General features: G+C 52.3%; 3 protein-coding genes across 6 annotated transcripts; all 3 read left to right on the top strand.

The window, feature by feature from the left end:
* The first annotated feature begins 3,659 nt into the window (after positions 1 to 3,659).
* Positions 3,660 to 14,436, top strand: ASB16 (ankyrin repeat and SOCS box containing 16). Its single transcript, XM_003270751.4, has 5 exons — positions 3,660 to 4,046; positions 7,247 to 7,514; positions 11,955 to 12,447; positions 12,826 to 12,939; positions 13,418 to 14,436. Exons 1-5 carry the CDS (start codon positions 3,746 to 3,748, stop codon positions 13,601 to 13,603), a joined length of 1,362 nt encoding a protein of 453 aa, XP_003270799.1. The 5' UTR covers positions 3,660 to 3,745; the 3' UTR covers positions 13,604 to 14,436.
* Positions 14,437 to 20,593: 6,157 nt separating this feature from the next.
* Positions 20,594 to 25,364, top strand: TMUB2 (transmembrane and ubiquitin like domain containing 2). Of its 4 annotated transcripts, XM_012497695.2 has the most exons (4): positions 20,621 to 20,752; positions 21,259 to 21,385; positions 22,657 to 23,223; positions 24,136 to 25,364. In XM_012497695.2, exons 2-4 carry the CDS (start codon positions 21,351 to 21,353, stop codon positions 24,497 to 24,499), a joined length of 966 nt encoding a protein of 321 aa, XP_012353149.1. In that variant the 5' UTR covers positions 20,621 to 20,752; positions 21,259 to 21,350; the 3' UTR covers positions 24,500 to 25,364. The 4 variants fall into 4 exon arrangements, with proteins under 4 accessions (XP_003270797.1, XP_012353149.1, XP_003270795.1 ...); XM_003270749.4 differs by lacking the exon at positions 21,259 to 21,385 and having other exon boundaries at positions 20,594 to 20,752; XM_003270747.4 differs by lacking the exon at positions 20,621 to 20,752 and having other exon boundaries at positions 20,766 to 21,385.
* On the top strand, positions 24,226 to 25,364 carry LOC105737934. Its single transcript, XM_030800697.1, has one exon. The coding sequence runs from the start codon at positions 24,842 to 24,844 to the stop codon at positions 25,334 to 25,336; it is 495 nt and encodes a 164-aa protein (XP_030656557.1). The 5' UTR covers positions 24,226 to 24,841; the 3' UTR covers positions 25,337 to 25,364.
* Positions 25,365 to 25,384: the final 20 nt, after the last annotated feature.

Below are 25,384 nucleotides of genomic sequence, written 5' to 3'. Positions count from 1 at the left end.
CTAATTCCCCTGCACCCTGGTCCCTTCACATTCCCATTGGGTTTTTCTACCTGAACCTACCATGCACTTCCTTCTCTCCCACCTTCCACTCCCTGCTAACCCCCCATCTACACTGGGATCTGCCTGCACCTAAACCACCACAGCTGGGAGTGGCGGCATGCACCTGTAGTCCCAGCCACTTGGGAGGCTGAGGTGAGAGAATCACTTCAGCCTAGAAGGTTGAGACCAGCCTGGGCAACATAGGGAGATCTCGTCTCTAAAAAAATAAAAGCCCCTCTGTGCCCTGGGCCTATTCCCCATTCTTGACACCCATGAGCCCCAGTTCCCCTGCTCAGTCCTGATCAATCCCACACTCACATCCTGGCTTCTCGTGTGCTTCACTACCCCACAGGCTCTGAGCTCCCAGAAGGCAGGCTGGGCATCTGATCACCTGGCCCTGTTCCCTCCAGGTTGAAGTCAAGGCGTCCTTTCTCTGCCCTCAGGAAGCTAACTCTACAGACAAGGGAACTGAATACAGTGGTATCTTGGGACTGAGCTGTTAGGGTACCTAGCTCCTTCAGGTCTGTGTGGCAAGAAGGCAGGGAAGCGGCTAGGCTATGACTCTAGTGTGCCTCAGGGAGGAAGGGGACGCCCACCTGCCTTGGCCCCTGTTGGTCCCACCCAGCCTTGCCAGATTCTCAACCCTGGGAACCCAGCTGTGGGTGCCCAGCCAGGCCGTTGGTGGGGCAATTAACACACCAAATGGGTGCCAACAGGGTTAATCACGGCTGCATTTATAGAGGCGTCTTTCTCTGAGGACCTCCAGGCTTTGCTTTGTATGATCTAATTCCTCCTCTGGGATCCCCCACCCTGGACTGCCACCAGGAGGATGGGGCCAGGCAGAGAGTGGGTGAACAGCGGAGTAAGGGCAGTGCTGGAAAAAGCCCAGGCTGCTGCCACCCACTTGGGCGGGCGGGTGGATGGACGAGTGTTTGCTCTGGCAGAGAATAGGGACCTTCGTTCAATGCACTACACATAAGAGGCCCGCCTGCCATGAGCCAAGTGCTCTGACTGCCAAGGCCTGCTCTGGAGCCCACATCCAGCATGGCAGACCCACATCAACAGCATGGATAGGTGCTTTACAGTGTGCCCCTGAGTCCTTCGGGAGTGCAGACTGGGCAGTAGCTGAAACTATAGAAGTCGGGCAATGGGTTGCTGAAGAGACCTCTCAGAGCAGGTGACCTTAGGGGTAGATCCTCAGGAAGGGGTTGAGGGAATTCTGAGCTAAGGGAATGGCCTGACAGGGAACGGTTGTGGGGAGCTGTGCATGATGAGGATGCCTACCCTATGTGGGTGGCATGGGGCCAAACCAAGGAATTGGGGGCAGGCCGGGTGCAGTGGCTCACACCTGTAATCTCAGCAATTCGGGAGGCTGACTTGGGAGGACTGCTTGAGGCCAGGATTTGGAGCCCTATTTTAAAAATGAAAGGACAGGTATTGGAAGGCAGCAGAAGTTTTTAAGCAAGGGAATTAACCATTTTAGACAGATCATTCCGGCAGCGGAGCAGAAGGGATATGGCCAGAGGAAGAAACACCAGGTGAGAGGCTGAGTTGATCCAGTTTAAGGCATTGCATTGAGGGGCTGAACTTGAGACAGTCCCTGAAAATGTGAGAACGGGAGCTAGAACTTGCTTGTGGGAAGGGCCTACGGAGAGGAAGAAATAAAATATCACTGGGCAAGGCACTGCTGCAGGGCCAGGAGGCAGGACAGGCAGTGGGAGAAGGGCCAGGAGGAGCCCCAGATGCAGAGGGGACAGACCAGCCCTGCCTGCAGGCTGCTGTGCACTGAGTGAGCTCAGAGTGAGCAGAGCTTTTGAGGCAGTGCCCTCCCCTTCCCCAGCTTGGCAGGCACACCAGCTTGTGTGGTTTCACGGCTTCATTCCTCCCCCTAGAGGCTCCTAGAAGCACAGCTGCTTTCTCCTAAGAGTGAACAGGTCTGTGGCTGAAACATCTCAGGTCCATTCCCAGAGTTTCCAGCTCAACCCCTTGGCTCTCCTCAGGTCGGCCATGTGAGCCCCCTTGGCAGCTGGGTTAAAAAAATAAATCAAGAATGATTGAAGGGGCCGGGAGCTGTGGCTCACGCCTGTAATACCAACACTTTGGGAGGCTGAGGCGGGCAGATGGCCTGAGGTCAGGAATTTCAGACCAGCCTGGCCAACATGGCGAAACCTACTACTAAAAATACAAAAATCAGCTGGGCATGGTGGCATGCACCTATAATCCCAGCTACTCAGGCGGTTAAGGCAGGAGAATCGCTTGAACCCCAGGAAACGGAAGTTGCAGTGAGCCGAGATCACCGCACTGCACTCCAGCCTGGGTGACACCATGAGAAAAAAAAAAAAGATGAAGGCAGTTTCTAGAGACCAGTCTGTCCTGCTTGGAGAATGGGGGAGGCTGCCAGGTGGCTGCAGCAGCTGAAGCCAAAAAGTGCACCATCTTTTTTTTTTTTTTTCTAAAGAGATGGAGAGGCAGGGGTGGTGGCTCACGCCTATAATCCTAGCACTTTGGGAGGCCGAGGCGGGCAGACCATGAAGTCAGGAGTTTGAGACCAGCCTGGCCAACATGGTGAAACCCTAAATTAAATCTCTACTAAAAATACAAAATTTAGCTGGGCATGGTGGCGGGTGCCTATAATCCCAGCTACTCAGAAGGCTGAGGCAAGAGAATCGTTTGAGCCTGGGAGGCGGAGGTTGCAGTGAGCCAAGATTGCGCCATTGCACTCCAGCGTGGGGGACAGGGTGAGACTCTGTCTAAAAAAAAAAAAAAGATGTAGGTCTCACTGTGTTGCCTAGGATTGTCTCAAACTCCTAGGCTCAAGCAATCCGCCTGTCTTGACCTCCCAAAGTGCTAGGATTACAGGCATGAGCCACCATTCTTGGCCCAAAGCATACCATCTATGTGGGGTCTTGGCTCTGCCTCTCACAAACTGTGACCTTGAGCCAGTAGATTACTTTAAGCCTTAAATTCCTCATCTGTAAAACAGAGATAAGACCACCCATCTCAGAGGCATTCAACTGTGATAATTTCATTTATTGTCCAAACCAAGTTTACTAATTACTAGGTGGGCTGGGAAGTATGGTCCCCTGGGTGAAGGTGGATATGAATGTGATTTAAACACCGTGAAACTCTGGCATATGTAGTTATTGCTGTTACTGCAGATGCTGGGAAGAGCTGCTCACCTTCTCAGTAACTCTGCCTTGACCTCCCCTTACCTCCTGTGCTGAGGTCAGCCCTATCTCCTCCACGTGGGCCAGTGGTGGCTCCTGCCCTCTAGCCAACATCAGAGAGTCTGGAGGCACCTTGTCTTCCTCCCAGCCCCGCCCATCTCCATGACTGACCTTTTCGCGCACCCTGGACCTTGCCAACCCAAGATTCTCCCTCTAGAGATGAAGGTGGATGCAGATGCTGGGGTTCAGGGGTGGCCTCAGCTGAGGGCCTGCTGACCAACCAAAGGGTATCAGCAGGGGCAGGGGCTGGCCCTCACCTTGGGCTGGGGGTTGGGCCAGCAGCTTCTCAGCACCAGGATCATGACTCTGAGCAAACCATGTTTACCAGAGCAGCGAAGGACCTATTTATAGCCTCAGCTGCTGCTTTCTCTGGCTCACGGTGGTGGGGGCAGGGTGGCTCCTCAGAGCAAGGGAGGTAGTCAGGTCGAGGGAACCCGGCTCTGCCCAGGTGCCACTACCCAAACCCCTGGGCCCCATCCATGGCAAGAGAGACCTTCCCCTTCACCTCCTCCACACTGCGCTCTCTCCGCCTGCAGCGGGAGTGGCTGGAATGGGAGGACCGGCGGCGGGAGGCTGCCCAGCAGTGCCGGAGCCGCAGGTGCCCGTCAAGTCCCCGGGCCCGACTCACTAGGCCTCACCGTTCCTGCCAAGACCCAGCTGTCCACCATGCCCTCTTCTCCGGCAACCTGCAGCAGGTCCAAGCCCTGTTCCAAGATGAAGAGGCCGCCAACATGATTGTGGAGACTGTGAGCAACCAGCTGGCCTGGTCAGCTGAACAGGGTAAGGGGGCACCAGAAGAGGGCAGAAGAGGAGGGAGAAAGAAGATGGGTGGGTGGGGAGGGGGGAGAGTCTAGGCCTCCCCCTTCCCTGCAGACCACAGACTATAGCAGCCCTTTCCACCACCCATCCTAGCTCCCTCCTAAACAGAGATGAGGCAGAGTTAGCAGTCTGTATGTCTTTTAAGAATTAAAAGTTGGCCAGGCGCAGTGGCTCATGCCTGTAATCCCAGCACTTTGGGAGGCCAAGGCAGGTGAATCACGAGGTCAGGATTTCGAGACCAGCCTGGCCAACATGGTGAAACCTTGTCTCTACTAAAAATACAAAACATTAGCATGGTGGCGCACACCTGTAATCCCAGCTACTCAGGAGGCTGAGGCAGGAAAATCGCTTGAACTCCGGAGGTGGAGGTTGCAGTGAGCCAAGATCGTCCCACTGCACTCCAGCCCAAGCGACAGTGTGAGACTCTGTCTCAAAAAAAAAAAAAAAAAAGGAATTAAAAGTTATATTCTTGGCCTGGGCACAGTGGCTCACAGCTGTAATCCCAGCACTTTGAGAGGCCAAGACGGGACTACTGCTTTAGACCAGGAGTTCAAGACCATAGAATATATTCTGACTAGGCCAGGAGCAGTGGCTCATGCCTGTAATCCCAGCACTTTGGGAGGCTGAGGTGGACGGATCACGAGGTCAGGAGATCGAGACCATCCTAACATGGTGAAACCCCGACTCTACTAAAAATACAAAAACTAGCTGGGCGTGGTGGCGTGAGCCTCTAGTCCCAGCTACTTGGGAGGCTGGGGCAGGAGAATTGTTTGAACCTGGGAGGTGGAGGTTACAGTGAGCTGAGATCGCACCACGGCACTCCAGCCTGGAGACAGAGTGAGACTCTGTCTTAACAACAACAAAAAAGGGCCAGGTGCAGTGGCTCACACATGTAATCCCAGCACTTTGGGAGGCCAAGGCATGCAGATCAGGAGGTCAAGAGATCAAGACCATGCTGGCCAACATGGTGAAACCCCGTCTCTATTAAAAATACAAAAATTAGTTGGCCACGCCGGGCGTGGTGGCTCACGCCTGTAATCTCAGCACTTTGGGAGGCTGAGGTGGGCGGATCATGAGGTCAGGAGATCGAGACCATCCTGGCTAACACGGTGAAACCCCGTCTCTACTAAAAATACAAAAAAAAAAATTAGCTGGGCGTGGTGGCTGGTGCCTGTAGTCCCAGCTACTGGGGAGGCTGAGGCAGGAGAATGGCATGAATCTGGGAGGCGGAGCTTGCAGTGAGCCGAGATCGCGCCACCGCACTCCAGTCTGGGCGACAGAGCGAGACTCCGTCTCAAAAAAAAAAAAAAAAAAAAAGGAAAAAATTAGCTGGCCATGGCAGCACCTGTAGTCCCAGCTACTCAGGAGGCTGAGGCAGGAGAATCCTTTGAACCTGGGAGGCGGAGGTTGCAGTGAGCCAAGATCACGCCATTATACTCCAGCCTGGGAACAGAACGAGACTCTGTCTCAAAAAAAAAAAAAAAAAAAAAAAATACATATAGATATATATTTTCTGGCTAGCAGGTCTGTCCAGGTAAACTAAATACCTTAGCTGAGATCACCAAGATCTCAAGATTAACAGGAAATTGCTCAAACCCCACCCATGGATCTGGGGCTTGAATCCTTGGGAGAGCATGAGCTCCCTCGGTCACTACAGGTTCCAAATTCCTGCTTGGCTGTGACCCCACCAGGGCATCCTGGTCTTGTCCCGCAGCTTGTCCAGAATCCCCACGATGGAACTCAGCCTTAATTTCAAGTCTACTAGGAAACAAAACATGCTTTACACAAGATTTAGAAAAGCCAGGGACAGACTGTGCTGCCATGCAAACAACTTCTAGTTTGATACGAGGCATCTATGCCCTTTAAACAAGTCCCTGACCACTGCCACAATTCAAATCCAACACTAGTCCCACGATCACCCTCTCCTCATTCTTTTCCCATCCCCACCTCTTATTCTCCCCCACCACCCTTCCCCCTATTTCCATCCAACCCTCCTTGCCCCAGGAGTATCCCAGAACTCAGTACTGCTCTTCGGCCACTCCCAAACTCAGCTCCAGGCCTGCTTGTGTGTAATACCCACCCCCATTTTTGTTCACCCAAGAGCAAGGTGAACATGTTTTCTTTTTAATTTTTTTTTTTTTTTTTTTGAGGTGGAATCTCGCCCTGTTGCCCAGGCTGGAGTACAGTGGCACGATCTCGGCTCACTGCAACCTCTGCCTCCCGGGTTAAAGTGATTCTCCTGCCTCAGCCTCCTGAGTAGCTGGGACTACAAGCACTCGCCACCATGCCCGGCTAATTTTTTGTATCTTTAGTAGAGACAGGGTTTCACCATGTTGGCCAGGCTGGTCTCGAACTCCTGACCTTGTGATCCACCCACCTTGGCCTCCCAAAGTGCTGGGATTACAGGCGTGAGCCACCGTGCCCGGCCCTAAAATTTTTTTTTCTTTTTAAAATTTTTTTAAAAAATAGCTGGGCGCGGTGGCGCACACCTGTAATCCCAGCACTTTGGGAGGCTGAGGCGGGCGGATCACGAGGTCAGAAGTTTGAGACCAGCCTGACCAACATGGTGAAACCCCATCTCTACTAAAAATAGAGAAATGAGCCGGGCATGGTGGTGCGCACCTGTAATCCCAGCTACTCAGCAGGCTGAGGCAGAAGAATCACTTAAACCCGGGAGGCGGAGCTTGCAGTGAGCCGAGATAGCGCCACTGCATTCCAGCCTGGGGGACAGAGCAAGACCCTGCCTCAAAAAAAAAAAAAAAAATAGAGACAAGGTCTCATTATGAGCCACCACCCCAGGCCCCAAGGTGAACAAAAAAAGCCTTTGACACTATTAGCCATTCAAAGACGCTGAGATTTCCTTAATGGGAGTCACTCTACTTAGTTGGCCCTTGTGGTTTTATACAGCAATTAATTTTTTTGTGACACATACTATGTTTTGTTACAGATTGATAAGCTGTTCTAAAAGGCTGTTCCAATTTATTCTTCCAATTCAGGACTTGAATAAGCCCCTTTCCACCAGTACAGCCTGGCACAGTGTTTGTGCTCAGCAAACCATGCAGAGGGAAGGCCACTGTCAGCTGTCAGCTGGAACCAGCATCCCCACTCCCTGCCCTGCCCTGTCTTATGCACCACCTCCCAAAACTATTTGCTCTTCCCAGGGTTCTGGGTGCTGACCCCCAAGACCAAGCAGACGGCACCCCTTGCCATCGCTACAGCCCGAGGCTACACAGACTGTGCTCGACACCTGATCCGGCAGGGAGCTGAGCTGGATGCCCGCGTCGGGGGTCGCGCTGCCTTGCATGAGTCCTGTGCCCGGGCCCAGCTTGACTGTGTGCGGCTGCTGCTGACCTTCGGAGCCAAGGCTAATGTGCTGACTGAGGAGGGCACGACTCCTTTGCACCTCTGCACGATCCCCGAGTCCTTGCAGTAGGTGCCCGGGGGCTGAGACAGTTTGGGGAGAAATTTGTGTGTGTCTCCAGCTCACAAGGCCAGAAGAGGGAACCTGACAACCACATGCAGCTTTGTGGTTCATAAAGCACCTCATATACACACCTTCACAATAAGCTGGAGACAGACCTCATTCTACAGATGAGAAAAATGAAGCTCAGAAAGGCTTAGTAACTTGTCCAAGGTCACATCTGCTAAGCCCAGGAGGCAGAAGCCCTGTTGCTTTTTGGGAAAACTGTTCCAACCGCAGTCTCCAATTCCCTGCGAATCCTTTGTAGCCAAACCTAGCTGTTTTTTTTTTTTGAGACGAAGTCTTGCTCTGTTGCCCAGGCTGTAGTGCAGTGGCGTGGTCTCCGCTCACTGCAATGTCCGCCTCCTGGGTTCAAATGATTCTCCTGCCTCAGCCTCCCGAGTAGCTGGAATTACAGGTGTGTGCCGCCACACCTGGCTAGGTTTTGTATTTCTAGTGGAGATGGGGTTTTGCCATGTTGGCCAGGCTGGTCTTGAACTCCTGACCTCAAGTGATCCACCCACCTTGGCCTCCCAAAGTGCTGGGATTACAGGCGTGAGCCAATATGCCCAGCCCAAATTCCTAGTTGTTTTGAGGTATTAAGAAAGATCTGGCCGGGTGTGGTGGCTCACACCTGTAATTCCAGCTACTAGTATAGTAGGTCGAGGCACAAGAATCGCTTGAACCCGGGAGGCGGAGGTTACAGTGAGCCGAGATTCTGCCACTGCACTCCAGTGAGACTGTCTTAAAAAAAAAAAAAAGCCAGGCACTGTGGCTCACGCCTGTAATCCCAGCACTTTGGGAGGCTGAGGTGGGCGGATCACAAGGTCAGGAGTTCAAGACCAGCCTGGCCAACATAGTGAAACCCTGTCTCTATTAAAAATACAAAAAAATAGCCAGGCTGGGCGTGGTGGCTGGCGCCTGTAATCCTAGCTACTCAGGAGGCTGAGGCAGGAGAATCGCTTGAACCTGGGATGCAGAGGTTGCAGTGAGCCGAGATTATGCCACTGCACACCAGCCCCTGCAACAGTGTGAGACTCTATCTCAAAAAAAAAAAAAAAAAAAAAAGGAAGATCTATGGGCCAGGTGCAGTGGCTCACACCTGTAATCCCAACACTTGGAGGCAGAGGCAGGAGGATTGCTTGAGTCCAGGAGTTTGAGAATAGTTTGGGCAACATAAGTGAGGTTTTTGTCTCTACTAAAAATAAAAAATAAAATGGGCATGGTGGCATGAGCCTCTAGTCCTAGCTACTTGAGAGGCTGAGGCAGGATGATCTTTTGAGCCCAGAAGTTCAAGACCAGACTGGGAAACATAGTGAGACCCTGTCTCTACAAAAAATAAAATTAGCCGGGCATGGTGGCATGCATTGTAGTCCCAGCTACTCAGGAAAAGCACTTGAGCCCAAGAGGTCTAGCCTTCAGTGAGCTATGATCATGCTGCCACTGTACTCCAGCCTGGACAACAGGGCGGGACCCTGTCTTAAAAAAAAAAAAAAGTGGGAGGAGAGGTATGGGGGTGCCTCACACCGAAGTTAGGAAACACAGGGCTAGATTTTTTTTTTGGAGACAGGGTCTCACTCTGTTGCCCAGGCTGGAGTGCAGTGGCACAATCATGACTCACTTGCAGCCTCAATCTCCTGGGCTCAAGTGATCCTCCTGCCTCAGCTTCCAGGGTAGCTGGAATTACAGGCCAGTGCTACCACACCTGGCTATTTTTTTTGAGACAGAGTCTTGCTGTCTCCCAGGCTGGAGTGCAGTGGCACATCTCGGCTCACTGCAAGCTCCGCCTCCTGGGTTCTCGCCATTCTCCTGCCTCAGCCTCCCAAGTAGCTGGGACTACAGGCTCCCGCCAACACGCCCAGCTAACTTTTTTTTTCTGTATTTTTTAGTAGAGACAGGGTTTCACCGCGTTAGCCAGGATGGTCTTGATCTCCTGACCTCGTGATCCACCCGCCTCAGCCTCCCAAAGTGCTGGGATTACAGGCGTGAGCCACTGCGCCTGGCCCACCTGGCTATTTTTCTAAAACTATTATTTTTAGTAGCGACATAGTCTCTCTATGTGGCCCAGGGTGGTCTCCGACTCCTGAGCTCAGGCAATCCTCCTGCCCCAGCCTCCCAAAGTGTTGGGATTGTAGGCATGAACCAATACACCAACCCTCCCACTTTTTTTAAGGTTGGCAGTTTCTTGGAGTCCCTGCATGAGGGTATTTGCACTTTCACAATCAGGTCAACAGACAGGGTGGCAGGTAAGGATTCAAGGGCTCCTGGAAGACTCTCCACTGCCCACAAGCTGGGGACCTCTCCCCACTAGATCTAGATGAAGTCCAAGAAGTGGTCCACATTTGCCAGCCCTTTCTTGCGTTCTTACAGGCATGTGGTGTGCCTTCCAACAGACTTCATCTTTCTAAGTAAGATGAGAATGCCCACTTATGGGAACCCTGCTGAGCGAGCTTTGGAGTGTTACTTAAATTTAGTATTTGGAGGCCAGGCGTGGTGACTAACACCTGTAATCCCAGCACTATGGGAGGCCGAGGCAGGCGGATCACGAGGTCAGGAGATCAAGACCATCCTGGCCAACATGGTGAAACCCCGTCTCTACTAAAAATACAAAAATTAGCCAGGCATGGCAGCGCACGCCTGTAGTCCCAGCTACTCAGGAGGCTGAGGCAGAAGAATTGCTTGAACCCGGGAGGCGGAGACTGCAGTGAGCCAAGATGGAGCCACTGCACTCCAGCCTGGGGGACAGAGCGAGACTCTGACTCAAAAAAAAAAAAAAAAAAAAAAAAAAAGACCGGACGTGGTGGCTCACGCCTGTAATCCCAGCACTTTGGGAGGCTGAGGTGGGTGGATCACGAGGTCAGGAGATCGAGACCATCCTGGCTAACACAGTGAAACCCTGTCTTACTAAAAAAATACAAAAAAATTAGCCGGGTGTGGTGATGGGCGCCTATAGTCCCAGCTACTTGGGAGGCTGAGGCAGGAGAATGGCGTGAACCTGGGAGGTGGAACTTGCAGTGAGCAGAGATCGCACCACTGCACTCCAGCCTGGGCGACAGAATGAGACTCCGTCTAAAAAAAAAAAAAAAAAAAATTAGTATTTGGAAACAAAAATTAGCCCCACGATTGAATTTACCAAGGAGATAATTCAGTAGCTTATGGAAGACTGGCTGCTACTGACATCTTGGCTACAGAGCAAAGCGCCTACCTGGAATATGTGAGCAAGAATTTTGGCCATTTTGGGAAAGGGTATTTGGTTATCAGAGTTTCATCGAGGATGGTGGATCTGTTCCTGAGTTTCCAGCAGCTGCCATTCTGGCTTTTTAATTATAAGTTACTGTTAGTTTGGTTTCATCATTATTAATTTAGTTTGTTGCATGTTTGGTTTGCCCTGCAGTATGTAAGGATGCATGTTTGCCACAACAGTGTTCTGGCCTATAATTTTCCCTGGAACTGGGAAACATGCACTCTCTAAAACCTGTTTTTGTTTTTGTTGTTGTTTTTCCTTTGGTTTGGTCTGTTTTCCCTAGGGGAAAGTGGAGGAGGATGGCCCCAAGTGTCTGCCTTTGCTTGAATGATTGTAGCCTGGTTTAGAAGAGTGGTCTTTTAAGTGTAGGGGCAGAAAGAAAGTATTATAACTTGTATTTTTTTTGGTGCATACTTTTTAATTTTCTATGCTTCATAATGTACACAGAAGTGGGTTTTCAAAATTTGGTTGTGCTATCAAAATGTTAGGAGATAAGGCCCGGTGTGGTGGTTCACACCTGTAATCCCAGCACTTTGGGAGGCCAAGGCAGGAGGCTTGCTTGAGCCCAAGAGTTTGAGACCAACCAGCTAGGGCAAATGGTAAGACCCTGTCTCTATAAAAAATAATTTAAAAAATTAGCCAGGTGTGGTGGTGCCCACTTGTGGTCCCAGCTACTTGGGAGGAAGAGGCAGGAGGATTGCTTGAGCTTGGGAGGTCCAGGCTACATGAGCAGTAATCACACCACTGCACTTCAGCCTACGCGACAGAGACCGTCTCCAAAAAAAAAAAAAAAAAAAAAAGTTAGGCGACAACTGACAACTGAATGATTCAGAACCAGACCTTGGGGTGGAGAAAGAGTAGACTGTGGGAGGGACTGTCTGAGGCAGTGAGTACTATTTCTGGTGCAGCCACTAACTTGCTGTGTGTCCTTGGCTGCACAAATCACTCCTGGGCTTAAGTTTTTCATATGAAAACTGAAGATGCTTCTGGTAGCTCTCAGGACCTTCCAGTTCTGTTGTCTGTAGCGGGGCTTGTGTGATTCTCATGGAGGACACCAGGTAGGACCTCAAGGTGAGAGGGGTGGAAAGGGAAGGGAGAATCACAGTAAGCTGAGGGGTCCCAGGCCTTCAGGATTTTCCTCGGGACCTTGCTCTCTTGTCCCCAGGTGCGCCAAGTTGCTGCTGGAAGCGGGAGCGACGGTGAACCTGGCAGCAGGCGAGAGCCAGGAGACGCCCCTGCACGTGGCGGCGGCGCGCGGCCTGGAGCAACATGTGGCCCTGTACCTGGAGCATGGCGCCGACGTGGGCCTGCGCACCAGCCAGGGCGAGACTGCGCTGAACGCAGCGTGCGCTGGGGCCGAGGGCCCAGGCAGCTGCAGGCGGCACCAGGCTGCGGCGCGCCGGCTCCTGGAGGCTGGAGCTGATGCCCGGGTGGCCGGGTGCAAGCGCCACACGCCGCTGCACAACGCTTGTGCCAACGGCTGCGGGGGCCTGGCCGAGCTGCTGCTGCGCCACGGGGCCCGCGCTGAGGTCCCCAATGGGGCGGGCCACACGCCCATGGATTGTGCGCTGCAGGCCGTCCAGGACGCCCCCAACTGGGAGCCCGAGGTCCTCTTCGCCGCACTGCTGGACTACGGGGCCCAGCCAGTGCGCCCTGAGGTGCGCTGGGAGGCCCTGACATAGGAGGCTCCTGTGTCGGGGAGCCCACGTCTGGAACTGCTCCGCTTCTGGGGAAGAGAGAGGGTCCACGAGACTGAAAGCCTGCCCTCAGCGGCCAGGGGGCTGTCCCCAGCTTGGGAGGGGGAGAGAAGATTCTGGGAGAGAGAGTCCAAGGGAGGGAAGAGCCCCAGAGGAAAACTGGGGCCAAAAGGTTGGAGCACACTTGAGGGTGGGGTAGACAGAGGCACCGAAAAGGGAAGAGAGACTCAGACCTTAGCCCCCTAGATTAGGCTAGGATTGGCCATGTGGGTTAGGCAAGACTTGGGTCTGCCCTCTGGTGGGGGAGGCATGTGCCCAAGACCCTCTTTTGACCCCTAGATGCTGAAACACTGCGCCAACTTCCCTCGGGCCCTGGAAGTCCTGCTTAATGCCTATCCTTGTGTCCCATCCTGTGAGACCTGGGTGGAGGCGGTGCTCCCAGAGCTGTGGAAGGTATGTCTGCCTCGGGGCCGAGATGGGGAGGAGCGACGAGCCACAGGCCTATTCCTTCAGGACTAGCCTCATGGAGGGAGCAGCAGGAGGGCCCCTGGGTAGAGAGGATGGGTAGAGTGGCACCCCTGGGTTTCAGGGTACCCCCCTGGTACCCCAGGCTGACCCCTAACTCCACACACCTTTCTTGCCTCCCTCACTTGCATCAGCACAGACATTTATCTGGCATCTCTAACTTGGTGGGCACTGTGCTAGGCTCTCTGGGGTGGGAGTGGGTACAGACATAGTGGAGACCCCTCCTTGAAGTGGAGCCCCAGCCCCCATTATCACTGCAGGGCCTCTATGGTTCTGAATCTGAGTCCTCTGAGACACATGAAACACCCAGGTGGATGCATGCTGCAAAATCCCTGGACCCCCACCACTGGGTTGTCCCCAGATGGTAGGGCAAGGGTCATCTGACCCTCTTTCACTCCTGGCGTAGGAGCACGAAGCCTTCTACAGCTCGGCCCTGCGCATGGTGAACCAGCCAAGGCGGCTGCAGCACCTGGCCCGACTAGCTGTGCGTGCCCGGTTGGGAAGCCGCTGCCGGCAGGGTGCCACCCGGCTGCCACTGCCCCCACTCCTCAGGGACTACCTGCTGCTGCGTGTGGAGGGGTGCATCCAGTGAGCCCCATGTCAGGCTGTCCCATGGTGTGTTCTGCCCCTCCCACCTGTCCCCGCCTCCAACCCCGGAGGACCAGTTCCTGGCCCTCTTTTCTTTTCTTTTTGAGACCTAGTCTCACTCTGTTGCCCAGGCTGGAGTGCAGTGGCGTTATCTCGGCTCACTGCAAGCTACACCACCTAGGTTCAAGCGATTCTTGTGCCCCAAACTTCCGAGTAGCTGGGACTACAGGCATGAGTCACCACACCTGGCTGATTTTGTATTTTTAGTAGAGACAGGGTCTCACCATGTTGGCCAGGCTGGTCTCGCACTGACCTCAGGTGATCCACCCGCCTCGGCCTCCCAAAGCGTTGGGATTACAGGCATGAGCCACTGCGCCCGGCTGCCTGCCCCTCTTTTCTGTACTCCACGTGCTGTCCTAGTCCACCTCACTCCTTCATGGGTTTCTTGAGATACCTGCTGACCTCTAGCCGGACCTGAGCTCCAGACCCTCTCTCCAGCAGGAAGGGCTGCAGACTCTGCCTGTTCCCAGACTCGGCCTTCACCTCCCTCCTCCTCCTGTGTTTAAGTGGACAGCCCCTCTATTCATCCAGGTCCCATGCCAAGAACCAGTGATTCTAGTGACTCACCACCTCCCTCTTCTGCCCCCCTTATACCTGTTCAGCCTCCTAAAGAGGGACAAACTCTGTCTCTGCGTGCACTGGCTTGCCTGCCCTGCCTTTGTCACTCCAAGAGAGGTCTTGAGACCCATGCCCTGAATTGCTGCTAGAATGGTCTTTGGAAGTCAAACTCTGATCATGCCCTCCAGTGGCTCCTCTCACACTAAAATCAAAACTCAGTAAAACAAGCTGGGTGCGGTGGCTCACACCTGTAATCCCAGCACTTTGGGAGACTGAGGTGGGAGGATCACCTGAGGTCAGGAGTTCGAGACCAACCTGACCAACATGGTAAAACCCTGTCTCTACTAAAAATACAAAAAATTAGGCCAGGCGCAGTGGTTCATGCCTATAATCCCAGCACTTTGGGAGGCCGAGGTGGGCGGATCACGAGGTCAGGAGTTCGAGACCATCCTGGCCAACATGGTGAAACCCTGTCTCTACTAAAAATACAAAAATTAGCCAGGCATGGTGGCAGATGCCTGTAATCTCAGCTACTCAGGAGGTTGAGGCAGGAGAATCACTTGAACCCAGGAGGTGGAGGTTGCAGTGAGCCAAGATCGCACCACTGTACTCCAGCCTGGGCAAAAGAGTGGGACTCCGTCCTTTAAAAAAAAAAAAAAAAAAAAAAAAATTAGCCAGGCGTAGTGGCGCATGCCTGTAGTCTCAGCTACTTAGGAGGCTGAGGCAGGAGAATTGCTTGAACCCGGGAGGCGGAGGTTGCAGTGAGCCAAGACCACACTATTGCATTCTAGCCTGGGTGACAAGAGCAAAACTCTGTCTCAAAAAACAAAACAAAACAAACAAACAAACAAAAACAACTCAGTAGAACAGAGCCTCTAGCCTCTGCCAAATTATCTGGCCTCCTGACTTCCCTTCTTCCTTCCAAGGTTCATCTCCAGCCTTAGTAAACAAGTCACCAGTTGCTGGATGTGACCTGCTCCTCTTTGCTTTCAGGTGTTTGCATGCGTTACTCCTACCGCTTGGAATACTCTTCCACATTTTTTGGCCTGGTCAAGGCTGATCTGGCCCTCAGGACTCAGTTCCAATAGCACCATCTCTGCAGAGCCTTCCTTGGTACTTATTTAAGTGCCTGTGGCTGTCTCGACTAGGCTGAGACTGAAACTATATTCCTTGAACAGGTATTTTAGTAAATGATTGCGGAAGGAGGAACATCCATGAGCCTGGAGTCCATCTATGTGCTCCCTCCGTCCCCAAGTGATGAATGGTGTCTTTAACAGTGGTCACCACATACGGTCTCTGAGGGCCCAGCCACCAACTGCCCGAATCCCCCAACTTCTTCCTCTTGTCCCAGAGTCAAAAGTACCACAATACAGCTTTTGGAGGAAGCTTTTCAAAACAAGCCAGTTTTTATGAGTGCAAATAAATGATTAGTCCATGGAACGAAAGTATGGATGTTGTTTGGCTTAAATGTGACAGAGGTCGCCATCATTCCATGTTCATTCCCCACCCCCTGCTGTTCTTCTGTGGTTTTCAAGTTTTCTGCATTGAGCAACTGTTACAAGAACAACACAAGGGCCAGGTGCTGTGTAGTCCCACCTACAAGGGAGGCTGAGGCAGGAGGATGACTGGACCCCAGGAGTTTGAGACCAGTCTGGGCAAGAGTGAGACAATGTCCCTAAAACAATTTTTTTTTTTTTTTTTGAGACAGGGCCTCTCTCTGTTGTCTAGGTTGGAGTGTGGTGGCACGATCACCGCTCATAGCAGCCTCAACCTTCCACACTCAAGCAATACTCCCAACTCAGCCTCCCAAGTAGCTGGGACTACAGGCATGCACCACAACGGGTCTCACTATGTTGCTGAGGCCGGGGAAAAAAAAAAAGAAAGGCCAGGCACGGTGGCTCATGTCTGTAATCCCAGTACTTTGGGAGGCCAAGGGGGGCAGATCACTTGAGTCCTAGAGTTTGAGACCAGCCTGGGCAACATAACAAGATCCTGTCTCCAGAAATTAAAAAAAAAGAAAACACAAAATACTTAGCCAGGCGTGCTGGTGCATATGGTGGTCCCAGCTACTCAGGAGGGTGAGGTGGGAGGATCGCTTGAGTCCAGGAAGCAGAGGTCGCAGAGAGCTGAGGTCACAGCAAGCCGAGATTGTGCCACTGCACTCCAGCCTGGGCGACAGAGTGAGATCCCGTCTCAAAAAATAAATAAATAAATAAATAAAAATAACAGAAACACAAAGCCTCTCATAGACCCAGAACCTATAGTACCTATCACAGGAGGGAACTAGGGAGGGGCTCCCAGCAGTCTTCTCCTGAGTCAGCAGTCTTTTTGCTGAGGGATCCTAGGGTCTCCAGTCCCAATACCAGTTGGAGTTACACTGTGGAGACAGGGATCCAAAGTCCTGGGGTCTGCCTCCTGCTGCGGCTGCCCAACCTTCCCTCCTCCAGGGGAGTTGTATCTGTAGGATTCCATTTCATCAACACAAAGACAGTTTTTTTACCTTGTTATGCAGAATGCAACATCCCCTTTCTGGATGAAATTTGTGCTTTAGTTTTACAGAGCCAAAAGGCCTGACAGAAGAAAAGGAACTCCTCCCTAGAGAGGGAGGCTGGGAGCCTCACTCTTAGGGGCAATGCTGAACTTTCTACTCCTTTACAGCAGGCCGACCACAGCCAGCTCAGCCTTTTCTGATATATTTACAACTACAAAAGATACCGTTAAAAAAGAAAAATACCTGGGTGCAGTGGCTCACGCCTGTAATCCCAGCACTTGGGGAGGCCGAGGCGAGTGGATTGCCTGAGGTCAGGAGTTCAAGACCAGCCTGGCTGACATTGTGAAACCCTTTCTCTACTAAAAATACAAAAAGTAGGCCGGGCACGGTAGCTCACGCCTATAATCCCAGCACTTTCGGAGGCCGAGGTAGGCAGATCACCTGAGGCCAGGAGTTCGAGACCAGCCTAGCCAACATGGTGAAACCCTGTCCCTACTAAAAATACAAAAATTAGCCAGGTGTGGTGGTGCATACATATAGTCCCAGCTATTCAGTAGGTTGAGGCAGGAGAATCGCTTGAACCTGGGAGGTGGAAGTTGCAGTGAGCTGAGATCTCCCACTGCACTCCAGCCTGGGTGACACAGCAAAACTCTGTCTCCAAAAAAAAAAAAAAATCAGGATAGAAGGTCAGGTGTGCAAATCCTGTTGGTAGACAAATCGCCTCTTTGGGGGCAATTTGGCCACTTCCTTAAACACTGTTCCCTGGCCGGGCGCAGTGGCTCACGCTTGTAATCCCAGCACTTTGGGAGGCCGAGGCGGGCGGATCACGAGGTCAGGAGGTCGAGACCATGGTGAAACCCTGTCTCTACTAAAAATACAAAAAATTAGCTGGGCGTGGTGGCGGGCGCCTGTAGTCCCAGCTACTCGGAGAGGCTGAGGCAGGAGAATGGCGTGAACCCAGGAGGCGGAGCTTGCAGTGAGCTGAGACTGCGCCATTGCACTACTCCAGCCTGGGCGACAGAGCAAGACTCCGTCTCAAAAAAAACAAAAAAAAAAAACAAAAAAAAACACTGTTCCCAGTTACACAAAAGGCAGGCTACATACAGGAATATTCCTCTCAGCGTTGCTGGCAACAACTCACGTTGGAGGGGTTAGACAAATCCATATTACCCATCGCAGGAAAGAACTAGGGAGGGATTCCAAGTGACCAGGATGTGTCCTGCCTTGGGAAGATCTCCCGGAGTGGTTTTTATTGATCGATTGAAACAGGGTCTTTCTGTATGCCAGGCTGGAGTACAGTGACGCAATCACAGCTCACTGTAGCCTCGACCTCCTAGGCTCCAATGATTCTCCCACCTCAGCCTCCCAAGTAGCTGGGACTACAGGCACACACCACCAGGCCTGGCTAATTTTTAAATTTTTTGTAGAGACGGTCTCGCAATGTTGCCCATGCTGGTTTCAAACTCCTGGGCTCAAGTGATCCTCCCACCTCAGCCTTCCAAAGTGCTGCAATTACAGTCTAGAGCCACCATGCTCAGCTGAAGACAATTATTTTCCTTTACTTTTTTTTTTATTTTGAGACAGAGTCTCACTCTGTCTCCCAGGTTGGAGCATAGTGGCGCGATCACAGCTCTCTGCAATCTTGACCCTAGGGTCAAGCAATCCTCCCACCTCAGCCTCCTGAGTAGCTGGCTCATGGCTCACTGCAGCCTTAACCTCCTAGGGTCAATCATCCCACTTCAGCCTCCCGAGTAGCTGGGACTACAGGCACATGCCACCATGCCCAGCTAATTAATTTTTTTTAGAGACGGGGGTCTCACCATATTGCCCAGGTTGGTCTTGAACTCCTGGCTCAAGGGATCCTCCTGCCTCAGCCTCCCAAAGTGCTGGGATTACAAGTATGAGCCACTGTGCCCGGCTTTGTGAATGTACTTAATGCCACTGAATTGCAAACTTAAAAATAGTTAAAATGGTAAATTTTATGTCACGTATATGTATATATTTATCTTTAGAGATAGAGGTCTCCCTGTGTTGCCCAGCCTGGCCTTTAACTCCTGGGCTCAAGTGACACTGCTGAGTCAGCCTTCAGAGTAGCTGAGACTATAGGTGCCTGCCACCGTGCCTAGCTTTGTTTATTTTACCACAATGAAAGGACTTACAAAAAAGAAGCCAGACACTGAAGAGAATACACAGTTGGATTCCATTTATAGCAAGTACAAAAACAGGAAAAACTAATGTATGGTGACAGACGTCAGAACAGTGACTACTCTTTGGAGGTTAATGGCTAGAAGAAGACATGAAGGGGGAGATTCTGAGGTAATTATTTCTTTCTTTTTTTTTTTTTTTTTCTGAGACGGAGTCTCACTCTGTCACCCCAGCTGGAGTGCAGTGGCTCCATCTCAGCTAACTGCAACCTCCGCCTCCCAGGTTCAAGCCATTCTCCTGCCTCAGCCTTCTGAGTAGCTAGGATTACAGGCGTGCGCCACCACGCCCGGCTAATTTTTGTATTTTTAGTAGAGATGGGATTTCACCATGTTACCCAGGCTGGTCTTGAACTCCTGACCTTGTGATCCGCCTGCCTTGGCCTCCTAAAGTGCTGGGATTACAGGTGTGAGCCACAGCGCCAGGCCTAATTATCTATTTCTTTATCTAAGTGCTACTTCTGCCAGTGTTCAGTTGGTATAAGCCACCGAGCTTTTTGCTTATGTTTGCCCCTGTCTGCATTATTTATCCTTTAATCAATAGTTCTCCAAAACCGCAAATTCCAGCGCTTTTTTTTTTTTTTTTTTTTTTTGAGACAAGGCCTCGCTGTCGGGTGGAATGCAGTGGCTCAGATCATAGCTCACTGCAGCCTCGAACTCCTGGGCTCAAGCAATCCTCCCACCTCTGTCTCCCAAAGCGGTGGGATTACAAGAGTAAGCCACCCCGCCCGGCCACAGTAAGTTTTTAGAAAAAATTTTAATTGCGGCAGAGCGTGGTGGCTCACGCCTGTAAGGCCAGCACTTTAGGAGGCCCAGACGGGGGCGGATCACCTGAGGTTGGGAGTTCGAGACCAGCCTGACCAACATGGAGAAACCCTGTCTCTACTAAAATACAAAATTAGCGGGGCGTGGTGGCGCATGCCTGTAATCCCAGCTACTCGGCAGGCTGAGGCAGGAGAATCGCTTGAACCCGGGGGGCGGAAGTTGCAGTGAGCCGAGATCGCGCTATTGCACTCCAGCCTGGGCAACAAGAGCGGAACTCCGTCTCAAAAAAAAGAAAAAAGAAAAAATTTTAATTGCAAAAATCTGGATAAGTTCTTGAAAGCTGGACTTTTCCCCCTTTTTGTGTCCTAAGCCTGCGCTGAATCTGTGCCTTCTTTGAAATGCTTTCCTGCCTTCTTTCCCGGGTCCCACACTACCTGGGGCCGCACTCTTCAAGCACCGGATGCTGACTAACTCGTCTCCTTATCTGTCTTCCCGACTGGCCCAGTGCTGAGTTCTTACTAATCCCCGCTAACCTGGAGTTAGGTGCGCGTTGCAAAGCAGTAACGAATCCAATCAGCCCGGGAGGCAGACAGCAAGGCCGGAAGAACAAGGTTGGAAAGGGAAACTTCGCACCAGCTCTGCCCAGCGGCGCCAGCCCGGGCATCCCTCCACAGTCGCGAAGCCACGCCCCTTTCCCAAGTACCTCCCCGCTAACTCCTCCCCCTTGGCCCCGCCTCTCACCCTGGATTGCCTAAGGCCCCGCCCACCAGGCGTGGCCCCGCTCTGGGAGGGCCGCAATCCCGCCAACAATGACTCCGCCCCTCCTTCCGCTGAGAAACCGGTCCCTTTTATTTAAAGAATACCTTTTACGTCAGCCCGTCTTACGTACCTTTGCGTCATCAGTGCAAGGCGCGGAGGCGGGACTTCCTGTCCCTGGTATAACAGCTTCCGGGAGAAGACGGAAGAGACCGGAACCTGAACAGAATCGCAGATTGCCAGCCCTTTTCCCGACCCCTACGGAAAAACGAGTCCAGGGGCCGTCCTGGCGAGGTCAAAACATTTAGTCTGGCCTTTTCAGGTGAGGACTTCCCCATCCAGGCACAGTGCCGGTCCAATCCCCTTTAATTTCCCATGACTCCCCGCGTCCTCAAGCCCCGCCCCCAGTTCCCCAGCCCCGCCCCGAAGTTTGAGGGGTGTGGATGGTTTGTGACCCCCTTAGCCGACCCTACTCCTCACTGGCCGGGACAGCTGGGCTTATCACGGAGGCTGGGGCCAGGTAGCCCTTCGGTTCGGGTGGGCCCATGGACCCCAGTCCAACGCCGCGGGAATAGGACCATCCAAACGCGGAACCTTCGCCTCAGAAAAAGGGTGCGGGACCCCTCCTCACCGTGCGGTCACGGTACGGACAGGGTAGATCACAGGCTGAGGGACAGAGTAAAGACCTGTGAGGCCGGACACCTGGGGTCCTGCCGGGCCCCTCCCCACGAGAGTTCCCTGTGTCTGTGCCAATCGTTTTCGTCTTTCTTCGCCGCAGTTTCTTTTTCTGTAAATCATGGTTAATGACATTAACCTTCTTACCATCAGGGGTTAGTTGTGGGTGTGATAAAAAATTGCTACCATTATTAAGCAATTGCAATTTGCGGTGTGCCAGGCACTGTGCCAAGTATTTTGCTTCGATGATTTCACGTCATCTTCAAAACAACCTCATGAGGTAGGTACTGTTTTTAACCCCATTTTACTGATGAGAAAGCTGAGGCTCTGAGAAAGTTGTCTGAGGTGCTACAGCTAGTAAGACGCAAGACTGGGGTTATAATTAGTTGTTTTTCTAACTCCAGGGCCGGTATATTAAATAAAGATGTTGACGTGTTCCACAGATAATTCTCTGAGCAACTACTGGGGCATTATATTGGATACTTCAGTACCAAGAGAAATACATACGATCCTTGTCTACCAGGAGTCTAATAGAAAGATGGACAGGTAGATAAGTATAATGAAGTTTTATAGGTGCTCTGAGAATAGTCTGATAATGATAATCACCAGACTGGATTTGCCCAGGGACAGCTGTGAAAGCAGCAGATTCTCCAAGGGAAATAGTAGGTACTCCAAGGAGCAAGCAGGGACCCTTCCTGCCTTTCTAAGAAACTGCAGCAGCAGAACCTTCACAGTGAAAGAAGAGAGACTGAGATTGTGAGAGCTGTTATGGAATCGTTTTCAAATCACTTCCACTTGGGGAGTGGTCATTGCAGGAGTGGGCCCATGGTGACCCAGGAAGGTGGTGCTTCTGGTGTCTGTCCCATGTTGCTCCCCAGGGCTTGCCAGAAGTTTCAGAGGCGGCACATAATGTCTGCTGCATAGTATCTGCTCACGGCCCCTACAGAGTTATCGTTTGAGGTTTGTCTGACTCTGCTTTTGATGGTAGGTCAGTTTTCTTTGGCTCTTGACATCTGGCAGCCTGGATCTGTGACCAGGAATGAAATAGGCTCAAATGAAACAATCTGGCAGGGATGGCTAAACAGTGCCTCCAAGGGGGCCCCGCAGTAAAATATTCCAGGCTTTTGGGTCTCTCTGAAGCCACTTTGGAGGCTGCTTAGGAGGCATATTTGCTTGATCAAGCGATAGAAATCCTAGAGAAACTCAGGCCTCAGCAAAGGTTTTTCCTCATTCACCAAAAAAGCAACAACAGTAGCAGCAGCAGCAGCAAGGCTGTGGGCTTTTCCTGCTGATCCACACTCATTGGGAAGTTGGAGTGTGAGAGAGGAAGGTCACAGAACCTGAAAGCAAGAGTTTCACAATAGAAGCAAAGGGTAGGGTAGATCTTTAGCTTTAGGTTGGGGTGCCAGAATTAGGAAGGTTTGTGCCCCCTTCTACACAACACTGAACTCCTTTTTTTTTTTCAGGGCTGGGTCAGTTAGAACCTAAACAAACTAGACCTGGTTGCAACCCCTCAGGCTCTGCTGATGCTGTCCCCCTTTGTTCCTGCAGCGTGGACCCTGCCAGCAGCCAGGCCATGGAGCTCTCTGATGTCACCCTCATTGAGGGTGTGGGTAATGAGGTGATGGTGGTGGCAGGTGTGGTGGTGCTGATTCTAGCCTTGATCCTAGCTTGGCTCTCTACCTACGTAGCAGACAGCGGTAGCAACCAGCTCCTGGGCGCTATTGTGTCAGCAGGCGACACATCCGTCCTCCACCTGGGGCATGTGGACCACCTGGTGGCAGGCCAAGGCAACCCCGAACCAGCTGAACTCCCCCATCCATCAGAGGGTAATGATGAGAAGGCTGAAGAGGCTGGTGAAGGTGGGGGAGACTCCACAGGGGAAGCTGGAGCTGGGGGTGGTATTGAGCCCAGCCTTGAGCATCTCCTTGACATCCAAGGCCTGCCCAAAAGACAAGCAGGTGCAGGCAGCAGCAGTCCAGAGGCCCCCCTGAGATCTGAGGATAGCACCTGCCTCCCTCCCAGCCCTGGCCTCATCACTGTGCGGCTCAAATTCCTCAATGATACCGAGGAGCTGGCTGTGGCTAGGCCAGAGGATACCGTGGGTGCCCTGAAGAGGTGAGTGGCCTGGGAAGTGGGAAGCTGCTTGTGCTCATCCCCCAGCCCTTGGTTGCCTCTAAGGAGGCTGGTGCAGACATGGGAGCTGCAGCAAAGTGTAAGATCCAGCCCCTACCAAGGGCAGGTAGATACTTTCTTAGAAATACACCCTTCAGGCCGGGTGCGGTGGCTCCCGGCACTTTGGGAGGCTGAGGCAGGTACAGCACGAGGTCAGGAGTTCGAGACCAGCCTGACCAACATGGTGAAACCCCATCTCTACTAAACATACAAAAATTAGCCGGGCGTGGTGGCGCACGCCTGTAATCCCAGCTACTCAGGAGGCTGAGGCAGGAGAATCGCTTGAACCCAGGAGGCGGAGGTTGCAGTGAGCCGAGATTGCACCACTGCACTCCAGCCTGAGCGACAGAGTGAGACTCCATCTCAAAAAACAGAACAAACAAATACACCCTTCATTAGTTAAGGATAAAGATGAGAGGGGCCTGTCGTGGTGGCTCACGCCTGTAATCCCAGCACTTTGGAAGGCCAAGGTGGGCAGATCACAAGGTCAAGAGATCAAGACCATCCTGGCCAACATGGTGAAACCCTGTCTCTACTAAAAAAAAAAAATACAAAAACTAGCTGGGCGTGGTGACGCACTCCTGTAGTCCCAGCTACTCAGGAGGCTGAGGCAGGAGAATTGCTTGAACCCAGGAGACAGAGGTTGCAGTGAGCTGAGATCGTGCCACTGCACTCCAGCCTGGCAACAGAGTGAGACTCTGTCTCAAAAAAAAAAAAAAAAAAAAAAGGATAAAGATGAGGGAAAAAAAATCCACCCTCCAGTTTTTCCCCACTCCCTTGCTTTGTTGGTCCAGGCCTGTTTGCCTTCTCATTCCTCACCCTCTGTCTTTCCTTCCATGTCTTTCATCCTTACAGCAAATACTTCCCTGGACAAGAAAGCCAGATGAAACTGATCTACCAGGGCCGCCTGCTACAGGATCCAGCCTGCACATTGCGTTCTCTGAACATTACCGACAACTGTGTGATTCACTGCCACCGCTCACCCCCAGGGTCAGCTGTTCCAGGCCCCTCAGCCTCCTTGGCCCCCTCAGCCACTGAGCCACCCAGCCTTGGTGTCAGTGTCGGCAGCCTCATGGTGCCTGTCTTTGTGGTGCTGTTGGGTGTGGTCTGGTACTTCCGAATCAATTACCGCCAATTCTTCACAGCACCTGCCACCGTCTCCCTGGTGGGAGTCACCGTCTTCTTCAGCTTCCTAGTATTTGGGATGTATGGACGATAAGGACATAGGAAGAAAATGAAAGGCATGGTCTTCCTCCTTTATGGCCTCCCCCCTTTTCCTGGCCAGAGCTGGGCCCAAGGGCCTGCAAGGGAGGGGTGGAAAGGATGCGATGGAACTCTCCTCCATAGGACACAGGAGGCAGGTACGCGGCCTCCCCTTCTCATCCACAGGAGTACAGATGTCCCTCCCGTGCAAGCACAACTCAGGTAGAAATGAGGATGTCATCTTCCTTCACTTTTAGGGTCCTCTGAAGGAGTTCAAAGCTGCTGGCCAAGCTCAGTGGGGAGCCTGGGCTCTGAGATTCCCTCCCACCTGTGGTTCTGGCTCTTCCCAGTGTCCTGCATGTCTGCCCCCAGCACCCAGGGCTGCCTGCCAGGGCAGCTCAGCATGGCCCCAGCACAACTCCATAGGGAGCCTGGAGTATCCTTCCATTTCTCAGCCAAATACTCATCTTTTGAGATTGAAATCACACTGGCAGGAATGAAGATTGTGCCAGCCTTCTCTTATGGGCACCTAGCCGCCTTCACCTTCTCCCTCTACCCCTTAGCAGGAATAGGGTGTCCTCCCTTCTTTCAAAGCACTTTGCTTGCATTTTATTTTATTTTTTTAAGAGTCCTTCATAGAGCTCAGTCAGGAAGGGGATGGGGCACCAAGCCAAGCCCCCAGCATTGGGAGCGGCCAGGCCACAGCTGCTGCTCCCGTAGGCCTCAGGCTGTAAGCAAGAGACAGCACTGGCCCTTGGCCAGCATCCTACCCTGCCCAACTCCAAGGACTGGGTATGGATCGCTGGGCCCTAGGCTCTTGCTTCTGGGGCTATTGGAGGGTCAGTGTCTGTGACTGAATAAAGTTCCATTTTGTGGTCCTGGAACCTCTTTCTGTGACAGA

This window comes from Nomascus leucogenys, chromosome 19 (assembly GCF_006542625.1).
Source record: "Nomascus leucogenys isolate Asia chromosome 19, Asia_NLE_v1, whole genome shotgun sequence".
Taxonomy (NCBI): Eukaryota; Metazoa; Chordata; class Mammalia; order Primates; family Hylobatidae; genus Nomascus; species Nomascus leucogenys.
This window is presented reverse-complemented; position numbering and strand designations above follow the sequence as displayed.